At 37.4% G+C, this 19,642-nt stretch overlaps 1 protein-coding gene across 1 annotated transcript in view; it reads left to right on the forward strand.

The window, feature by feature from the left end:
* Window positions 1-16,564, forward strand: part of LOC126057328 (IQ domain-containing protein M-like) — a 294,767-nt gene extending 278,203 nt beyond the window's left edge. Inside the window, exon 6 of the mRNA XM_049852821.1 lies at window positions 16,461-16,564. Within this exon, the coding sequence (XP_049708778.1) occupies window positions 16,461-16,564 (104 nt within the window). The remainder of the gene's footprint in view (window positions 1-16,460) is intronic.
* The last annotated feature ends 3,078 nt before the right edge of the window (window positions 16,565-19,642 follow it).

The following is a 19,642-nucleotide window of genomic DNA, read 5'->3' on the forward strand; positions in this document are numbered from 1 at the left end:
TATTAAGCACTCACTTCTGCAAGACACCCTCCTGGAGATTAGCATAGTGAGAGAAAGAAGTGAGATGCTATGTTTTGAATATATCAGACATACATGTAAAAAGGCAATGATATAATGTAGCATAAACTCAACAAAACCTAATCTGTTGCCACTGAGTCAATTCCAACTCATAGTGACCCTATGGGACACAGTAGAACTGCCACACAGGGTTTCCAAGGAGGGACTGGTGGAATTGAACTGCCGACCTTTTGGTTAGCAGCCATTACTCTTAACCACTATGCCACCAGGGCTCTAATTAGTATAAAACTAAAAAACCCAAACCCATTGCCATTGAGTCAATTTCGACTCATAGTGGCCCTATAGGACAGAGTAGAACTGCCCCTTATGGTTTCCCAGGAGTACCTGGTGGATTCAAACTGCTGACGTTTTGGTTAGCAGCCAAACTCTTAACCATTATGTCACCAGGTTTTCCAGCGACACTATAGAGCACCTTAAAAAATGGATGATATAAAGAGTGCTATGATTTCCAGCTGAGTTATCATAAAAGGTGTGAAATCCATACACAGATTAAGATTTGTCTATAGCCTAAGTAGATTGATATGAGAACTATTTGTGTATGTAGTATAGTCATTAACAGCATGAATTTTGGGGGCAGGAAAATGTGGATGGAATAATGGCTGGGCCACTTAGTAGATGTGATGTGTGATCTTATTTAATGAACTTAAAGGCCTGAGTCCTAGTTTCCCATAATACTAATGTTAGCATCAGGTATTGGTGAAAAAAAGAAAAAAAAGTAATTGAGATAATGTAAGCAAAGCACTCAGCACAGCGCCCCACAAAGAGTAAGTGTGTATTACCCGCTGCCGTCAAGTGGATTCCGACTCATAGTGACCCTATAGGACAGAGTAGAACTGCCCCATAGAGTTTCCAAGGAGCACCAGGTGGATTTGAACCACTGACCTTTTGATTAGCAGCTATAGCACTTAACCATTACCCCACCAAGATTTCCAAATGTCCTTTAAATAGTAGCTATTATTCTCATTGTTATAATTACGGTTCTTCCAATGCTGTTTTGTGATTGATAAAGTATATAACAATTTAAAATGTTTTTGAACTCTGTCTCTTTTCCCACCAATATTTTATTAAGAAAACTTTTAAACATACAGAAAAATTTCAAAGAAATTTTACAGGGGGCACACATAAATTTGATCATTCACAATTTACTGTGTCGCTTTATCACATATTTATCTGTTTATCCATCCCTCTATCTATCCCTCAATCTATCTTTTGCAGTTTTGCAGATATTCTACATCCCCTAAAACTTCCAGTAGTTTTCTCTGTTTGTTTGGTTTGGTTTAGCTCTTTTGTAATTCTGTATTTTCTCAGTCAATGAACTCTCCATGTTCTTGTGGAGGAAAATGAAAACTGTGATGCTCAAAAGGGTAAACTGGCCTAGGGCAAAAATATTAGAGAAGTTCACAAGACAAAGCATTTGCCAATGCTGGGAACTCATCAGGTAGCATTAATTTAGCCTCATATTGAAGAATGGGCAAGAAATCAGCAAGTAGAGAGATAAGGATAAAGGCATTCAAGGAAAAGAGATACCCAGGGACAGTTTGGAGGTGAGTTTGTGCATGAGTAGACTAACTGAGATGAGAGGATTGAAATAGGGCCCTTACTTTCTAAAAATCATGAATAGTATATTTTGCCATGGTTTTTAATTTGGTGAAAACTGTACCCCCAGGTTTGTACAAGGAGACCTAAAAAGGCTTTATGTCATCCTTGTATCAGAGCTATAAAATTGTCTTGTATGTTTCTATTATTGTAAGCCAATGTTTGGGTCACTGGTGCTACTTCTTTTTTTTTGTTAAAGAAAATGTTTCTGACGCTATTTTTAATTTTTTAATTTTGGAATAATTTTGATCTATAGGAAAGTTATAAAGATAATACAGAGAGTTCTCTCACCCAGTTCTCCTATTGTTAACAATTTAAATAACCATGGTACAATTGTCAAGACTAAGACACCAACACTGGTACATTTTAAACTAAACTCCAGACTTCAATTGGATTTCACTAGTGTTTTCCGTTAACATCCTTTTTCTATGCCAGGATCTTATCTAGGATACCACATCATGTTCAGCTGTCATGTTTGCTTAGGCTTCTCTTGACCTTACCGTTTTTCAGTGTTTCCTTGTTTATTCATGGTCTTGACAGTTTTGAGGATTACTGGTCATATAGTTCATAGAACGTCCCTTAATTTGTAACTGTCTCATGTTTTTCTCATGGTTAGACTGAGGTTACAGGTTTCTCACAGAAGCGAAGTACCCTTCTCATCACATCAGATTAGGGGGTACATCCTATCAGCATCACTTATTCCTGGTGATATTAGCCTTGTGCGAGGTAGTGTTTGCCAACTTTTTCCACTATAAAGTTCTTTTTTTCCTTTTCTTTCTTTTTTTTTTTTTCTGTAATCTGCTCTTTGGAAACACTTAAGTCCAGCCCACCCTCAAGGAATGGAAGTGGGAAATTATTACCCTCTGGAGGAGAAAGTATCTAAATAAATTATTTAGAAATCTTCTGTAATAAAGGTTGGTGTCTCCTAGCCCATTTTTTAATTTATTCAAACATTTACATCAGATGGACTCAGATAGTTATTATACTTTGGGTTATAATCTAATTCTATATTATTTATTTTGTTGCTCAAATTGTTCCAGCTTTGGACATTGGAAGGTTTTTCACATTGATTCCTGTGTCCCTTTTGTTTTTTGAGCATTTCCTTACTTTCTGGATCTGTAAGACACTCCGGGCTCATCTTGTATTTTCTCAGCCCCATCCCTGGAATCAGCCATTTCTCCAAGGAGCCCCACTTCCTTTAACTGGACTATGGTATTAGAAACCAGGCTGCTAACTGAAAAGTCTGGGGTTAAAATCCACCAGTTGTTCCATGGGAGAAAAAATCTGGCATTATGCTTCCATAAAAACTATAGCCTAGGAAACACTATGGGCAGTTCTATTCTGTCCTATAGAGTCAGAATTGACTCAGTGGCACATGACAACAACAACGACATTAGAAACCAAGAAGTAGACACTGGGTGTGCTCATTGCTACTGAGTTGACACTGTTTCTAGGCTCTTGGAGGACAGAGTGAGGAAATATATATGAACACAGGTATATGAATACTCTGTGGTAAGTTGGTTCTGACATAAGTCAAATACCTCTTTTTTTTTTTTTAGCTTTCATTAGTATTGCCTTTTATTATCAGTACCTTTATAAATTTGATCTTTGACCATCTGTGAGTGAACATCTAAGAATGATAACATCAGCAAATTGTACACTGCAACATTGTATACTACTAACAATAAAACAGATTGACACAGAGGCTGCAACAGTGGGCTCCAGCATAATAACAATTGTGAGGATGGCACATGACTGGGCAGTGTTTCATTCTGTTGTACAGAAGGTCACTATGATTTGGAAGTGATTCGATGACACCTAACAACAACAATGGTAAAATGTACAAAAAAAAAGACGGTCATAAATGTAGTTCGTTGTAACTCGAACATGTCATAAGTCTGAGACTACCTGTACTAACCCATGTATGAAAACATATCTATAGTTATTTCTGTATCTCTCTATCTGTGTTAATATTCAGCTAAACACGAGTTTATACTGATGTCTCTGACCCTAATCCAGTACCACGTGGTTCGTTCTAGCTTTCTCTTCTTGCTTAATCTCTAACTTGCTTCTCCAACAGTGAGAAACCTGGCACCCATCATCCACCGTTCATTTATTTTTTGTTTCAGCTCTCTTTATACACGTAAAGAAGTTTCAGACTTGTTAACCGGAACCCCCCCAGCAACAACTTTAATAAATAGACTAGAGTGTTTATGCACAGTTACTTTTGTCTTCAGCTTTCACTTTTCAGTCATAACACTGTTTTCCAAAGCTAATTAGGTCGGCTCTATTGTTTTCCCACCTCCTAGAGTTAAGTTGATATTACCTTTGATGAAACTTTATCGTACATTATGTAGTTTCATAATCAAGTCTTATGCATACAAAATATTCCTTTATTAGTAATCAGACGGGCTTGTTCTCAATATCCCATAAACGATATTACTAACTTTTGTGTTTTTATGCTGCTTGTTATTTGCATACGCCATCTAAGTTTCCTTCTCTATTCTTTCTCACTCTGGGCTTGCATATTCTCTTATAACAGGCCTGCTTCCCCCATTTCCTTTTATCTTTTGAGAGGCAGCCTGTATGTGGCCTTTTGTCCTTGTTGGCCTCCATCGTGGTGTAAATCATCCCACATGGACTTTGGGTGCTAGGTTAGTTTCCTAGGGTTGCTGTAATAAAGCATCACAAATGGGCAGCTTAAAACAATTGAATTTACTCTCTGACATTTACGGAGACATGCTGTTGTTGTTCGGTGCTGTTGAGTCGGTTCTGACTCATAGCAACCGTATATACAACAGAACGAAACACCGTTGGGTCCTGTGCCATTCTCACAACTGTTGTTATGCTTGATCCCATTGTCGCAGCCACTGTGTCAATTCATCTTGTTGAGGGCCTTCCTCTTTTTTTGCTGACCTTCTACTTCACCAAGTATGATCCCTCCTGATAATATGTCCAAAGAATGTGAGACTAAGTCTCACCATCCTCACTTCCAAGGAGCATTCCAGCTGTACTTCTTCCAAGACAGATTTGTTCATTCTTCTGGCAGTCCAGGGTATATTCAATGTTATTCACCAACACAACAATTCAAAGGCATCAATTCAGATGTTTATGAAGTGATTTGAAAATACCATGGCTTGCATCAGGCGCACCTTAGTCATCAAGGTGACATCTTTGCTTTTCAACACTTTAAAGAAGTCTTTTGCAGCAGATTTGCCCAATGCAATGTGTCATTTGATTTCTTGACTGCTACTTCCATGGGTGTTGATTGTGGATACAAGTAAAATGAAATCCTTGACAACTTCTGTCTTTTCTCTGTTTATTGTGATGTTGCTTATTGGTCCAGTAGTGAGGATCTTTGTTTTCTTTATATTGAGGTGTAATCCATACTGAAGGCTTTGATCTTCATGAGTAAGGGCTTCAAGTCCTCTTCACTTTCAGCAAGTAAGGTTGTGTCATCTGCATGTCACAAGTTGTTAATGAGTCTTCACCCAATCCTGATGCCCCATTCTTCTTCATATAGTCCAGCTTCTCGGATTATTTGCCCAAAGCACAGATTGAATACAGAGACTAGAAGTCTGAATTCAAGGCCCATGATCCCTCTGAAGACTTGAGAGGAGGATCCTTCTTTGCCTCTTCCTAGTTTCTAGTGGTTGCCAGCAATCCTTGGCATTCCTTGGCTTATGACTGCATTACTCTATTTCCTACTTTTATCTTCACATGGCTGTCTTTGCTCTGGGTGTGTCTGTGTATCTCCAAATCTCCATCTCTATAATTAACTTGATTACATCGGCAAAGACCCTTTTTCCAAATAAGATCACATTTATAGGTTGTGAGTGGTGATGAATTTTGGGGGGGCACTGTTCAACCCAGTACAGGTGCCATTCACTGGTATCCATTCTTAATGTCTGCCACAGCCCTAGTATTGAAGTGCATATACTCCATTCCCTCCTTACCTGACCTTAGCCCTCTTCCAGTCAGCTAGTCTTCACAGAATTCCCATACCCCTCTGAGAAGCTCAGAAACTTCAGTAGCTCTCCTCACACCACATTAGGCTTCAGTTTGTTCTATCAGACTACAGAACCACCATCTAGATGCTGCCTATAAGTATTGCTGAGGCACCATATTGGGCACATGGTTTTTCTGAAAGGTTTTCATCTCCCTTCAACAAAAGTCCTCTGATCCTGGATTTTTGCATAAACCATACATACTTTCTAGCATTTGAGTTTCACATTTTTTATTTCCGTAGGGCAAAACACAAGGGATAGAATGCCTAGCCTTTCCTCAAGAGCGCATTAATGTCTATTCGTCTGATCCCCTGTCAGTCTGCTAGCCCATGTGATAAGTCCTTCAGATTCTGTCTCAGGTTGCTGTTCATTCTAAACAAAGCCCATACTCTTCCAAGTAGAAGCCTTTCTATCAAGAGTATTGTTTTTGCTTTGGGCTTTCAAACTTTTTCTTGAAATGCAATTCTCTTCTCTATTCTATGATATTCTGCCTGGGGTCATGTATATATGAAGTGTTACCTCATATTAAATAGCTATTTTTAACATATTTTATGGATTTAAGAGGGGGAATTAATTATTTTAAAAATGCAAGATTAAAGTAATTATTAGCTATTTGTAACCTTTTCCCCTTGGTTCAAAATTGATAAGCACCAGAAAGGAGACGATTTATTTTCAGTCACTTTTTATGAAGCCATTACTATTGCCTGAGTGGTAGGCTAGGGAGCTAGGAGCATGGGAATAGGCATAAACATGGATCTCTTCCAGTCTGTTGGTCAGGTAACTGTCTTCAAAATTTCTTGGCATAGACTAGTGAGCACTCCCAGCACTGCCTCCATTTGTTGAAACATCTTAATTGATATTCTGTCAATTCCTGGAGCCTTGTTTTTCACCAATGCCTTTAGTGCAACTTGAACTTCTTCCTTCGGTACCATCAATTCCTTATCGTATCCTACTTCCTGAAATGGTTGAATGTTGAACAGTTCTTTTTGGTTTAGCGGCTCTGCGTATTCCATCCATCTCCTTTTATTTATTTATTTATTTTTCTTGATTATAAATGGAAGTTACCCTCCATCCCTTTGGAGATTTTTTTTAAATTGTGCTTTAAGTGAAAGTTTACAAATCAAGTCAGCCTGTCTTACAAAAACTTATATACACCTTGCTATGTACTCCTAGCTGCACTCCTCCTAATGAGACAGCATACTTCCTCCTTCTACCCTGTATTCCCTGTGTCCATTCAGCCAGCTCCTGTTCCTGTCTGTCCTCTCGTCTGGCCTCCAGACAGGAGCTGCCCATATAGTCTTATGCATCTACTTGAGCCAAGAAGCTCAGTCATCACCAGTATCATTTTCTGTCTTATAGTCCAGTCCAATCCCTGTCTGAAGAATTGGCTCCGGGAAGGATTCCAGTCCTGGGCTAAAAAGGGCCCAGGGACCATGACCTCTGGGGTGCTTCTAGTCTCAGTCAGAACATTAAGTCTGGTCTTTTTTACGATAATTTGAGATCTGCATCCCACTGTTCTCCTGCTCAATCAGGGATTCTCTGTTGTGTTCCCTGTCAGGGCAGTCATTGGTGGTAGCCAGGCACCATCTAATTCTTCCAGTCTCAGGGTGCTGTAGTCTCTGGTTTATGTGGCCCTTTTTGTCTCTTGGGCTCATCTTTACCTTGTGTCTTTGATGTTTTTCATTCTACTTTGTTCCAGGTGGGTTGAGATCAATTGATGCATCTTATCCATCCATCTTCTTTTGATACTTCCTACATCATTTAATATTTACCTCGTAGAAACCTTCAGTATTGCAACGTGAGGCTTGAATTTTTTCTTCAGTTCTTTCAGCTTGAGAAATGCTGAGCATGTTCCTCCCTTTTGGTTTTCTATCTCCAGGTCTTTGCATATGCCATTATAACACTTTACTTTGTTTTCTTGAGCTGCCCTTTGAAATCTTCCATTCAGCTCTTTCACTTCATCATTTCTTTTGCTTTAGCTACTCAACGTCAAGAGCAAGTTTTAGGGTCTCCTGACATTCATTTTGGCCTTCTCTTTCTTTCTTGTCTTTTTAATGATTTCTTACTTTCTTCGTGTATGATGTTCATAATGTCATTCCACAACTCATCTGTCTTCAGTCGTTAGTGTTCAATGCATCAAACATATTTTAGAGACACTTACTAAATTCAGGTGGAAAGTACTCAAGGTCATACTTTGGCTTTCATGTACTTGTTCTAATTTTCCTCAGTTTCAACTTGTACTTGCTTATGAGCAATTGATGGTCTGTTCCAAAGTCGGCCCCTGGCATTGCTCTGACTGATGATATTGAGCTTTTCCGTCATGTCTTTCCACAGATGTAGTCGATTTGATTCCTGTGTATTCCGTCTGGCTAGGACCACATGTATAGTGATCCTTTATGTTGGTGAAAAAATGTATTTGCCGTGAAGAAGTCATTGGTCTTGCAAAATTCTATCATGTGATCTCCAGGATCTTTTCTATCACAAAGGCCACATATTTCAACTACCATTCGTTCTTCTTTGTTTCCAACTTTCACATTCCAGTCACCACCAATCATCAAAGCTTCCTCATTGCATGTTTGATCAATTTCAGACTGCAGAAGTTGGTTAAAATCTCAATTTCTTCCTCTTTGGCCTTAGTGGTTGGTGAGTAATTTGAATAATAGTCATATTAACTGGTCTTCCTTGTAGATGTATGGATATTTTCCTATCACTGACAACATTGTACTTCAGGATAGATCTTGAAATGTTCTCTTTGGTGATAAATGCAATGCCATTCCTCTTCAAGTTGTCATTCCCTGCATAGTAAACTGTATGATTGTCCAATTCAAAATGGCCAATACCAGTCCATTTCAGCTCACTCATGCCTTGGATATTGATGTTTATGTGTTCCATTTCATTTTTGGTGATTTCCAGTTTTCCTAGATTCATACTTTGTACATTCCAGGTTCTGATTATTAATGGATGTTTGTAGGTGTTTCTTTTTATTTTGAGTCATGCCACATCAGCAAATGAAGGTTCTGAAAGCTTGGCTCCATCTACATCATTAAAGTCGACTCTACTTTGAGGAGGCAGCTCTTCACCGGTCATCTCTTGAGTGCCTTCCACCCTGAGGGGCTCATCTTCCGGCACTATATCAGACAAAGTTCTGCGGCTATTCATAAGGTTTTCACTGGCTAATTCTTTTCAGAAGTAGATGACTAGATCCTTCTTCCTAGTCTGTCTTAGTCTGGAAGCTCCACTGAAACCTGTACGCCATGCGTGACCATGCTGGTGTTTGAATATTGGTGGCATAGCTTCTAGCATCACAGCAACACACAAGCCCCCACAGTACGACAAACTGACAGACATGGGGGGGGGTGGGGAAGAACAGGGGAGTGGAGGTCAAAGCAAAATCATCTTGGCAAGAGGCACCTCCGAGTACATAGAACCACCCATCCCTGCAAACTGCCACTCTTCTCATTATGGGGTTTTCCCCAAGGAAGTTTCTCGGTCTTTCTTTGCAAAGATATCCTCTACAGGATTAGTTCTGAGTCTTCTGGGCAAATCCCTGTCTGAAATCCTAAGGTGCACAGAACTTAGATTGAAGCTGGGACTGCTTCTGTATAATATCATCAAAGATAACTACTTAAATATATCCTTAATTATTTTTCATCTAGAACTATATTTACTTTGTATCAACTATGAACATTTTCTGGTGGGCAGGACCATGATGATACTGTGCCAGGTAGATGCTTTCACTCCCCCTCCCTTTTTTGGTTTTTGTTTTTTACTAAATTTCTATGAAGTAGCATAATAATTGCAGTTTATTTGTGTATTTGTTGTTCCACAATTAGGAAACACAGGCAGACTCAAAAAGCTCTCAGCTGGTGCTGGTGATATCACCCCAGAGTACTTAGCACGAACCTGAACAAATAGGACTAAATAGGTACTTGTTGATTTTTATGTATATTTTATTTTCTAATACAATCTGTGCTCATCTTCTTTCAAAGTTGCTCTACAAAGATTCATTCTGAAGCATTCATAGATAGTAACCAATAGTATAGAATAATGCACAACCTTGAATAGGTCAGGGAAAATTATATGACAGATAATACAGTACACTTGTGAATACGAAAAATCGGAGACAGTTTAAAAGAAAACAGAAGGCAAAACCATACTTTCAACCTTTGTGGGAAAAAAAATCCATTTTCTGAAAAAACACAGCCTATAAAATGCATATTAAGTATATTATCTATTTTATTTGAATTTTTTTTTCCAATTTGAAGTCATTTTTTAATTATCAGGATGTAAACAAAAATTTCTGATTGTTTTTGCATTATCTGCAATAAAAATGAATCCCTACAATATATTCCAATCCAGACACTTTAAAAAATCCTCAACGTTACTATTTTTACAAAAATGTTTTCTGTTGAAAATATTGACAAGGAAAAAGAAGATATAAAGTATTTAATTAAACTCACTGCTAACATTTGAATTTAATATTTTACATGTTTTCCTATGCATGTAAATTAGTAAAAAAAAAAAAAAGCTGGAATCATACGGTAGGTACTGCTTGAAACCTTCATTTCCAAGCCTGGGGGTGGGGGGGGGGGGGAGGCGGGGGTGGGTGGTGTTATTGATTAAGAGGTACTTAGCCTCAGTTTATGGTGATAGAAAAATCTCATTGATTAAGGGTAGGGTTGCACAGCCAATTAAGGTAATTGCTGTCAATAATTTGTACACCTATAAAAAAGCTGAATAAGCAAAAGCTATGTGATAGATATATTTAATACCAAAAAAAAAAAAAGAGTAGCTGCTGAAACTGCTTATGTATAATAAAACACCTCATGGAATTTGGTTCCGTGATTTGGAGGTTTAATGTTATGGTTTTCATGGTACGTTCCAGCTAACGGGCCTAATAATGCATTTAGTGCTTCTGTTCTACCTCCTAGTTTGTTGTGTAGTGCCTGGGGTCTTCAAAACTTGCAAGCAGCCATCTAAGTTAAAACAATTGGTCTCCATTCGCCTGGAACAACAGAGGAAGAAAAAGAGTTAGGATTGAAGGAGGAAATGGAATGTGTGGCTAATTGTCTCCATGAACAACTGCCCCCTTTGCCATCAGACCAGAACAGCTGGATGGTGCCTGGCTACCCCTAGTCAACATTTTGATCAAGGATTCTTCTACAGAATCTTTGATCAAAAGGGGTAAAATGCAGATCAGAATTTCAAATTCTCATGGAAGCCAGTTTTCTGGAGCCATGGAGGCAGGACGAGGCCCTGAAATTATTTCCCTAAGATAATCTTTAAACCTTAAACCAAAAATATCTTCTGAAGTCTCCTTTAAAACAAACAATAATTTAGCTTAACTAATAAAGAATGTCTGCCTTACGCATTGTGCTCTTTTAAGATCTATCTGTATGGGATCAAACTGACAATAGCAACTCAAAAGATTAGATAGCAAAGATAGGGGACAGTGTGAGTTTACGTTAATGGAAGAGGAACAACTCAGAAAAAGAGGGAGAGAATGGTCGGACAGCTTGAAGAATATAATTAATATCACTGAATTGCACATGTAGAAATCGTTGAATTGGTGTATGTTCTTCTGTGTACATTCTCAACAAAAATAAAATAAACTATAAAAAAACACATTTCAACTTTTCGGGTTGAGCAAAATATTGTTTATGATATATTTTGAAGGCCCTGGTTGAAGTTGCTTTCTTCCAGAGAGGTTTTTTATTGCCTCCTCGATGCCCAAACCAAAAACCAAACCAAACCCATTGTATCTGAGTAGATTCCGACTCATGGCAATCTATGTGTTATAAAGTAAAATTGCTCCATAGGGCTTTCCTAGTTGTAGTCTTTGTGGAAGCAGATTGCCAGACTTTTATTCCACAGAGTCACTGGGTGGGTTTGAACCACTAACTTTTCAGTTAGTAAAAAAAAAAAAAAAATTTTTTTTTTAGCTGGGAGAAAACCATTTATGCCATCTAGCCTTCTTTTTCTTGGACCCCAACAAGCCTAAAATTATTTGAGATTTTTGGACTATACAAGTGACATGAATTTGGACACCAAACCAGGGGCTAGCTTTGGAGTTATAAATTCTCAGGAGATATATATATATTTTCCTATTTATCAAGCCTCAAGTTTGAAACGGAAAATTGCCTTGCTGTCCCCTGCTTTGAAGATTTAAAAAAAAAAATTATTACAGAATTATTACAGGCATACCTCAGAGATATTGTAGGTTCGGTGCCAGACCACCACTATAAAGCAAATACTGCAATAAAGTGAGTCACATGAATTTTTTGTTTTCCCAGTGCATATAAAATTTATGTCTACACTATGCTGTAGTCTATTAAGTGTGCAATAGCAATATGTCTAAAAAAGTACATACAACAATTAAAAAATACAACTGTGTTCACAGTATCTTCACTAGGATTAGATTCCATATCAAGAAACCACTTCCTTTGCTCATCCGTAAGAAGCAACTCCTCATCTGTTAAAGTTTTAACATGAGATTGCAATAATTCAGTCGCATCTTGAGGCTCCACTTCTAGTTCCAGCTCTTTTGCTGTTTCTTCCACATCTGCAGTTACTTCCTCCACTGAAGTCTTGAACCCCTCAAAGTCATCCATGAGGGTTGGAATCAACTCATTTTAACCTCCTCCCATAAATCATGAATGTTCTTAGTAGCATCTAGAATGGTGAATCCTTTTCAAAAGGCTTTCAATTTACTTTGCCCAGATCCATCAGAGGAATGACTGTCTATGGCAGCTATTGCCTTATGAAATGTATTTCTTAAATAATAAGACTTGAAACTCAAAATTACTCTTTGATCCATGGGCTGCAGGATGGATGTGCTAGCAGGCATGAAAACAACATTAATCTTCTCGTACATCTCCATCAGAACTCTTGGGTGACGAGGTGCATTGTCAATGAGCAGTAATATTTTGAAAGGAATCTTTTTTTCTGAGCAGTAGGTATCAACAGTGGGCTTAAACTATTCAGTAAACCATGTTGTAAACAGTCATGCTGTCATCCAGGCTTTGTTGTTCCATTTATACAACAGAGTACATTTATCATAATCCTTAAGGGCCCTAGGATTTTCAGAATGGCAAATGAGCATTGGCTTCAACTTAAAGTCTCCAGCTGCATGGGACCCTGATGAGTGAGTCATCCTGTCCTTTAACACTTTGAAGTCAGGCATTGATTTCTCCTCTCTAGCTATTTAAGTCCTAGATAGCGTCTTCTTCCAGTATAAGGTTGTTTTGTCTACACTGAAAATCTGTTGTTTGGTGTAGCCACCCTCATCAATTATCTCATCCGGTATCTTCTAGATAACTTGTTGGAGCTTCTACATCAGCACTTCCTGCGTCATCTTGCACTTTTATGTTATGGAGACGGCTTCTTTCCTTATACCTCATGAACCAACCTCTGCGAGCTTCAAACTCTTCTTCTACAGCTCCCTCACCTTTCTCAGCCTTCACAGAATTGAAGAGAGTTTGGGCCTTGCTCTGGATGAGGCTTTGGCTTAAGGGAATGTTGTGGCTGTTTTGATTTTCTATCCAGACCACTAAAACTTTCTCCATATCAGCAATAAGGCTGTTTTGCTTTCTTGTCATTTGTGTGTTCTTTGGAGTAGCACCTTTAATTTCCTTCAAGAACCTCTCCTTTGCATTCACAACCTGGCTACCTGTTTGGCACAAGAGGCCTAGCTTTGGGCCTATCTTGGCTTTTGACATGCCTTCTTTGCTACAGCTTAAATCATTTCTAGCTTTTGATTTAAAGTGAGAGACGTGAGGCTCTTCCTTTCATTTAAACACTTAGAGGCCATTGTAGGGTTATTAATCGGCCTGATTTCGATATTGTCTTGACTCAGGGAATAGGGAGGCCCAAGGGGAGGGAGAGAGCTGGGGAAATGGCCTGACTGGAGCAGTCAGAACACACACAACATTTATCGATTAAGTTCACCGTCTTACATGGGCACGATTGGTGGTGCGCCAAAGCAACCACAATAGTAACATCAAAGATCACTGGTCACAGATCACCATGAGAGATATAATAATAATGAAAAAGTTTGAAATATTGTGAGAATTACCAAGATGTGACACAGAGCCACGAAGTGAGCGTGTGCTGTTGGAAAAATGGCGTCAACAGACTTGCTCAATGCAGGGCTGCCACAAACCTTCAATTTGTAAAAAACACAGAATCTACAAAGTGAAATAAATGAAGCTCAATAAAATGAGGTTTACCTGTATCATTTTATTTTTATATCTGTTATGGATTGAATTGTGTCTTCCCAAAATGTGTAATGAAGTTCTAATCCCTCTAACTGTAAACCTAACCTTATTTGAAAATAGCGGTTTTTTTGCAGGGGAGGTGGGGAGGAGGAGGGGAGCAGTGTTAGGTTAATGAAGTAATGCTTGTGTAGGGACAATCCTAAACCTAATCACTTTCGAATTATAAAAAGAGTAGTATAGACACAGAGACCCACACGGGGGAAGAGGAAGACAGGCAACAGAGACAGATGTATCTATAAGCTCCGGAATGCCAAGGATTTCTGGCAGGTACTAAAGCTGAAATAGCCACATAGTGAAATTTAGGTTTTTAATCTCCTGAACTGTGAGAATATAAATTTCTGTTCTTTAAAGACACCTACTTATGTTATTTCTATTACAGCAGCACAAAGTAGATAAGGCAGCATTCCCTGTACTCTGATGCTGTAGCTATGTACTGGGGCCTCGTGCTGGACTCCCTATTCTGGGTGGACCCTCCGCTTTACCTCCTGTCCCCACACTTCTCAAGGGGGAAACTCTGGTCTCCAGGCTCAGCCCAAAACCTCACACCAAAAAGTTGGCTTTGACACTCAAGTATCTACTAAGGTTATTGATTTCACTTTGTTTTTTGGCGTCTATATTTTCCTCCTTCTCTGCCAGCTTGGCAATGCAGTTAAAATATATTTAACATTTTATTCAGGGTTTGACTCGTTTTAATCAAAATGATTGTTCCCTGAATCTGTTTTGCCATATGACAAAAATGAAGGTCAAGAATATTTACTTTGAAAGATTAAAAATACATCATGTGTACTTGTATTTTTATTCTTCCCAAAATGAAATGATCTTTTATTTAAAGTATTTATGAAATAATAGATTATACAATTGTTAGTGAAAATTTCTTTTTAAAGCCATTATTATAATGTCATACTGTTGATAATAATAATAATGATATGCAAACTGTATTTTGAATACTTATGAAGTGTCAGACACATACATCTTTTGATATATGTTTTTGGGTCTTTTCAGCAGTTGAGCAAGATAGATATTATCCCCATTCCAACAATGAGGAAGCTGAGTTTAAGTGCTATGCCAGGATTCACTCATAAATGTATAGGAACAAGAGCTCGAATCATAACATTCCCTTTTCCTTCTATTTTTCTACTTTGATTAAGCCCATATTTTAGTTATTTTCTGACTGATGAAATGTATGTTTGATATTGCATATTATCCAAAAAAATCCACAATAAGGATCTTATTCTAAGATCTCGTCTTGAAAACTAACATGCTTACCCCATTCTTGTCTCATATAACTACTAGATTGACATCTAGTTAATCCAGTACAGTAATCTAAAGGTGGTCCCTTTTTCTATGATCACACTAAACCGAAAGCTAAACCCATTGCCATGGAGTCAATTCTGACTCATAGCAACCCTACAGGGCAGAGGAGAACTGCCCAAGAGGGTTTCCAAGGCTGTAATCTTTACGGAAGCAGACTTCTTCCACAGAGCAGCTGGTTGGTTCGAACCACCGACCTTTCAATCAGCAGCCAAGCCCTTTAACTGTTGTGCGACCAGGACTCCTTATGATCACACTTGTGATGATAATTACTAACACCAATTATTTCATTAATATCTTAATTTGCTTTAGTTGTGTAGTTATAAGACCTTGCTCTTTGTCTAATGATGATATAGATATACATGGAAACAGTAACAATACCCTGTTCCTTACTGTACATCGAGTTATTAATTTCTTTTTAGCAATGTGGATGTTCTTTTTATAACTTTAATTAGCTTTTAACAGTTGATTTAATTTTTGTTTAATAACAAGTATGGAACCGGAAGAGCAAAGATATACTGCCCTATATATAAATTAGCTCTGTGTTTAATGGTGGCCATGGCAAGTCTATGGCTTTTATTGCTTATTTAGAAAGTCATTTTATACATAAAGATGAATTGTAGAAGCAAATAAAAGAAGCAATCTATACAAATAGTAGTTCATATTGATTCAAATGTCACCATCAGAACTGATTGTATTTAAAATGAAAAGTATTTCACAGCTGTTGTTCTTAAGGTCTAACCTACTCATTGCCATCAAATCGATTCCAACTCATAGTGACCCTATAGGACAGAGTACAACTGCCCCATAGCGTTTCCAAGGAACGGCTTGTGGATTCGAACTGCCAACCTTTTTGGTTAGCAGCTATAAATCTTAACCACTGCACCACCAGGGCTCCAGGGTCTAACATAGGTTGCATCTAATTCATTTCAAGTATTTTGTAATATTGGTGAAATCCAGGTTCTACCATCTCTTCCCTCAACTCTTTGGTTCAGCACTGTCTCCCTGATCCTCTTGGCATATATAAGGTCATGAAAGAGACCAGAACAAAATCTGCCCATGTCAAGTCTTTTGCATCTTATAGAACAAACATAATTATTTTCCTGTAATATTCTTGGATTTCAGATTCACAATGCATTTTTATCATCTTCATTGAAAATTCATTAATGTCAATATGTGTTTTGTCTTGTAGTGAATGGACACCCAATACTCAAAAGAGCTAACATACAGATTGTTGGGAAGTTAGTGGCCAACTCCATGAGAGAAAGGAAATTTAGACAGCATTATAAATCATGAGATGTAGAATGATGTTTTCAAAACGATGTGAACTTTCTGTACTTGAACCTGAACCTATCTACTCAGAGATAGGTTAATATTGGAAATGGATCAATTCTGTATCAACAGGAAAAATGGATAGACGTCTTCAAATATACAAAGAAGAACTTCAACAAATTCGTCTATAATTTCTGAATATCTTTGGATGAGCAGCATACATTGGGCCTTCTTTATAGAAAACATCTGTTTTCTGATAACAATAAAGTTGAACTCATATACTGTCGTGTATTCCTTTCAATGGTCTGAAATCTGTTCTGTTGCATTATCAATAAATGCAATAAAGGAAACTTAAGATTATTATTTCTAAAAATCTCATTATTCTGGTATAAAATACTGTTGGATTCACCCTTTTTGTTCTTTGAAAAATGACAATCGTATAATATTTGTTGAAATAATACATGTCAATCAACTTCTTTGTTTTTTCAGAATATCATCCATCCTCAAAGTTTTAAAAAATAGTTTCTTAAAATGGGTTGTAAACTGTATTATTTTATTATTGTGGTCATAGTATTATTCTACCCGGCTCTCATTGTTCTGATGATCTAAAGTGAGAAACTGAGTCAAAATACAATATTCTTAGTTTTTTGATACTTTAACCTTAGTTATGAAAGGACTTGAAGCACAGTGGCTAATAGCAATTTTTTTAAGACTCTTGAATTTAATGTTATCTATCTATCTGTCTGTCTGTCTGCCTGTCTGTCTGTCTATCTGCCTATCTGCCTATCCATCCATCCGTCCAACTGTCCATCCGTCCATCCATCTGCTTACCAATGAGATTGGAGAGAAACAAGTCTTTGCACAATTCTTACCCATGATCTATTACTTCTGTAGTAGATTCTTCAGTTTTCAAAGAAAAAAATCTCAGACTACTTCGTGCTAGGGAGTTTACTGTAAGAATACAGGTGGCAGTTATTAAAATCTTAAAAGAAACCAATTATAATAATCATGCTAAATCAGGGCCTCACCAAAATCTGAATCAAGATGGACTAAAAGAAATGGTGACACTGTAACTAAAAAACATTAACAGTTAGCATTTGTTATCACAAGCTAACAAGTAGAGGTTGTCGTATCTGCGAAACTAAGTTATCTGCGTTCTCCTGAAGGATAACTTAAAGAGAAGAGTTAACTTTTTCTTTCAATCTTGAAAAAAGATGGATAACGTATAATTTAAAAAAAGTTTTAATTACACGTGAGTTGAATCTCAGCATGATAACAGATCTTTTTAGCCTGCCTCTTTTAAATAGCACTATTAGGATTTCCTCCATCTCTGTTTCCCATCTTGACCTGTATTTCTCCAAAATAAGGAGCAAAAGCATGGAGTTATAATGAAAGACACTTGAAAACTTAAATACAGGGTTTCCTAATAAGTGTTGTGTAATCACTATTTCAAATTGTAAATACATTATAAGAGAAGATAATATAAAAACTATCAAAATTATTATAAAAATTGAGTTATGATTATGATAATTGGGGACAAGATTATTTCTACTTTGATAAAATGTGATATTTCTTGTCTCATGTTAACTAAAATTGATTATTCTTGATTTTTAGCGAACTGAAGTAGGACTACTGAGTACTTTTTAGAGGTATGATCCTGCACTGAACTTAGTGACAATATGTCACTCTAGAGTTGTAGAAGACAGGGTAAGGTCAGGGAAAAGAAGGCTTCACTTTTCAATAGTCAGTTTCCATATAAAAATTGGCACTTGGTGCTTATCAAAGAGCAAGAAATATTGGATATGCTCTAAATGCCCATTGTATTTTTGAGCCAACTACCTGATGGAAGCCATCACTTATATGTAAATGAACTGTCAATGGCTTGCCACCGCTGGCAATCACTGGACTGTGAAGGGTATGCCTTAATAAGAACCACAGCTCTTCACAGACTTTGATTTACTGGAAATAAAATAGAAAAGTCCTCTGAGACTACAAAGGACACTTGTTTCAGATAAAGCGTCTAGACAGTAGCAATATATTTAGGGCTTTTATTATAGCAAAACTGCAAATTAGAATAGAGTGGTGAGAAAGTTTCTGTGAGCAGCTGAGTTCTAAAACACTGTTCCAGCTGGAGTCATATGATCTTTAAAATAACTAAGTCAAGTTAAATAAAACTGCATTAAAAAAAGAGAAAAAATGCAAGATCAAGATTCAGGTTTGTTATATCTTTTAAATTGTCTAGGTCTTATGTTTTACATTTTCTTATAAATCTATTTTTCTAGTGCAGTGCAGCTATTAGCATAGTTGAAAATCAAACTTCTATGATCCTGCATAATATTCTTACAAAAGTTAAAATTAAGGGGATTTGTCTTTATCTACCTATTCCTTTTCTCAACTTCCATTATGAAGAACAACCAGAACTGGAAACATTGAATTCTATGTAACTATTAATATTTTAATAGTTGGTGGCACAGGGGTTAAGAGCTCTGCTGCTAGCCCAAAAGTAGGCAGTTCAAATCCACCAGCTGCTGCTTGGAAACCCTATGGGGCAGTTCTACTCAGTCCAATAGGGTCGCTTGGGAATTGACTCAGCGGTAATGGGTATATTAATATTTTATTAATGTTATTGACAAAAGCAATATATATGTAAAATGCTTTAGAGTTTGCAGTATATTTTCACGCAAAGATGAATTAGAGAAGCTTTAAAAGGCACAAGCAAATTTTTATATTAACTACTCTCTCCCAAAGCATACTGTTTTCAAAGAAGTACACTCAGGGTAGCGTAACAACTTTAGAAAACAACCCTAAAAATCCCGTTGACTTCAGATTGTAATGTCTTTTTTGCTTGCTTCACAATTCAGTGTTAGTCAGCATATTCTACTCCATGAAGTCTTTCAGGGATTCAGGTTTGTTCCATCTTAATAGCTTTGCCTTTCACCAGGGCCCCTACTGCCTTATTTGAATTCAGGGAGTAGAGAAAAAAGGGAGAACGTGGAGAAAGCACACCTACTTCTTAGCCATCTCAATCCGAATTTGGAACATACCATTTCCACTTACATTCCATTGAGGAGAACTTGCACATAGCTCCATCTAAAAACAAAG

Source organism: Elephas maximus, chromosome 13 (genome assembly GCF_024166365.1).
Source record: "Elephas maximus indicus isolate mEleMax1 chromosome 13, mEleMax1 primary haplotype, whole genome shotgun sequence".
NCBI classification, from domain to species: Eukaryota; Metazoa; Chordata; class Mammalia; order Proboscidea; family Elephantidae; genus Elephas; species Elephas maximus.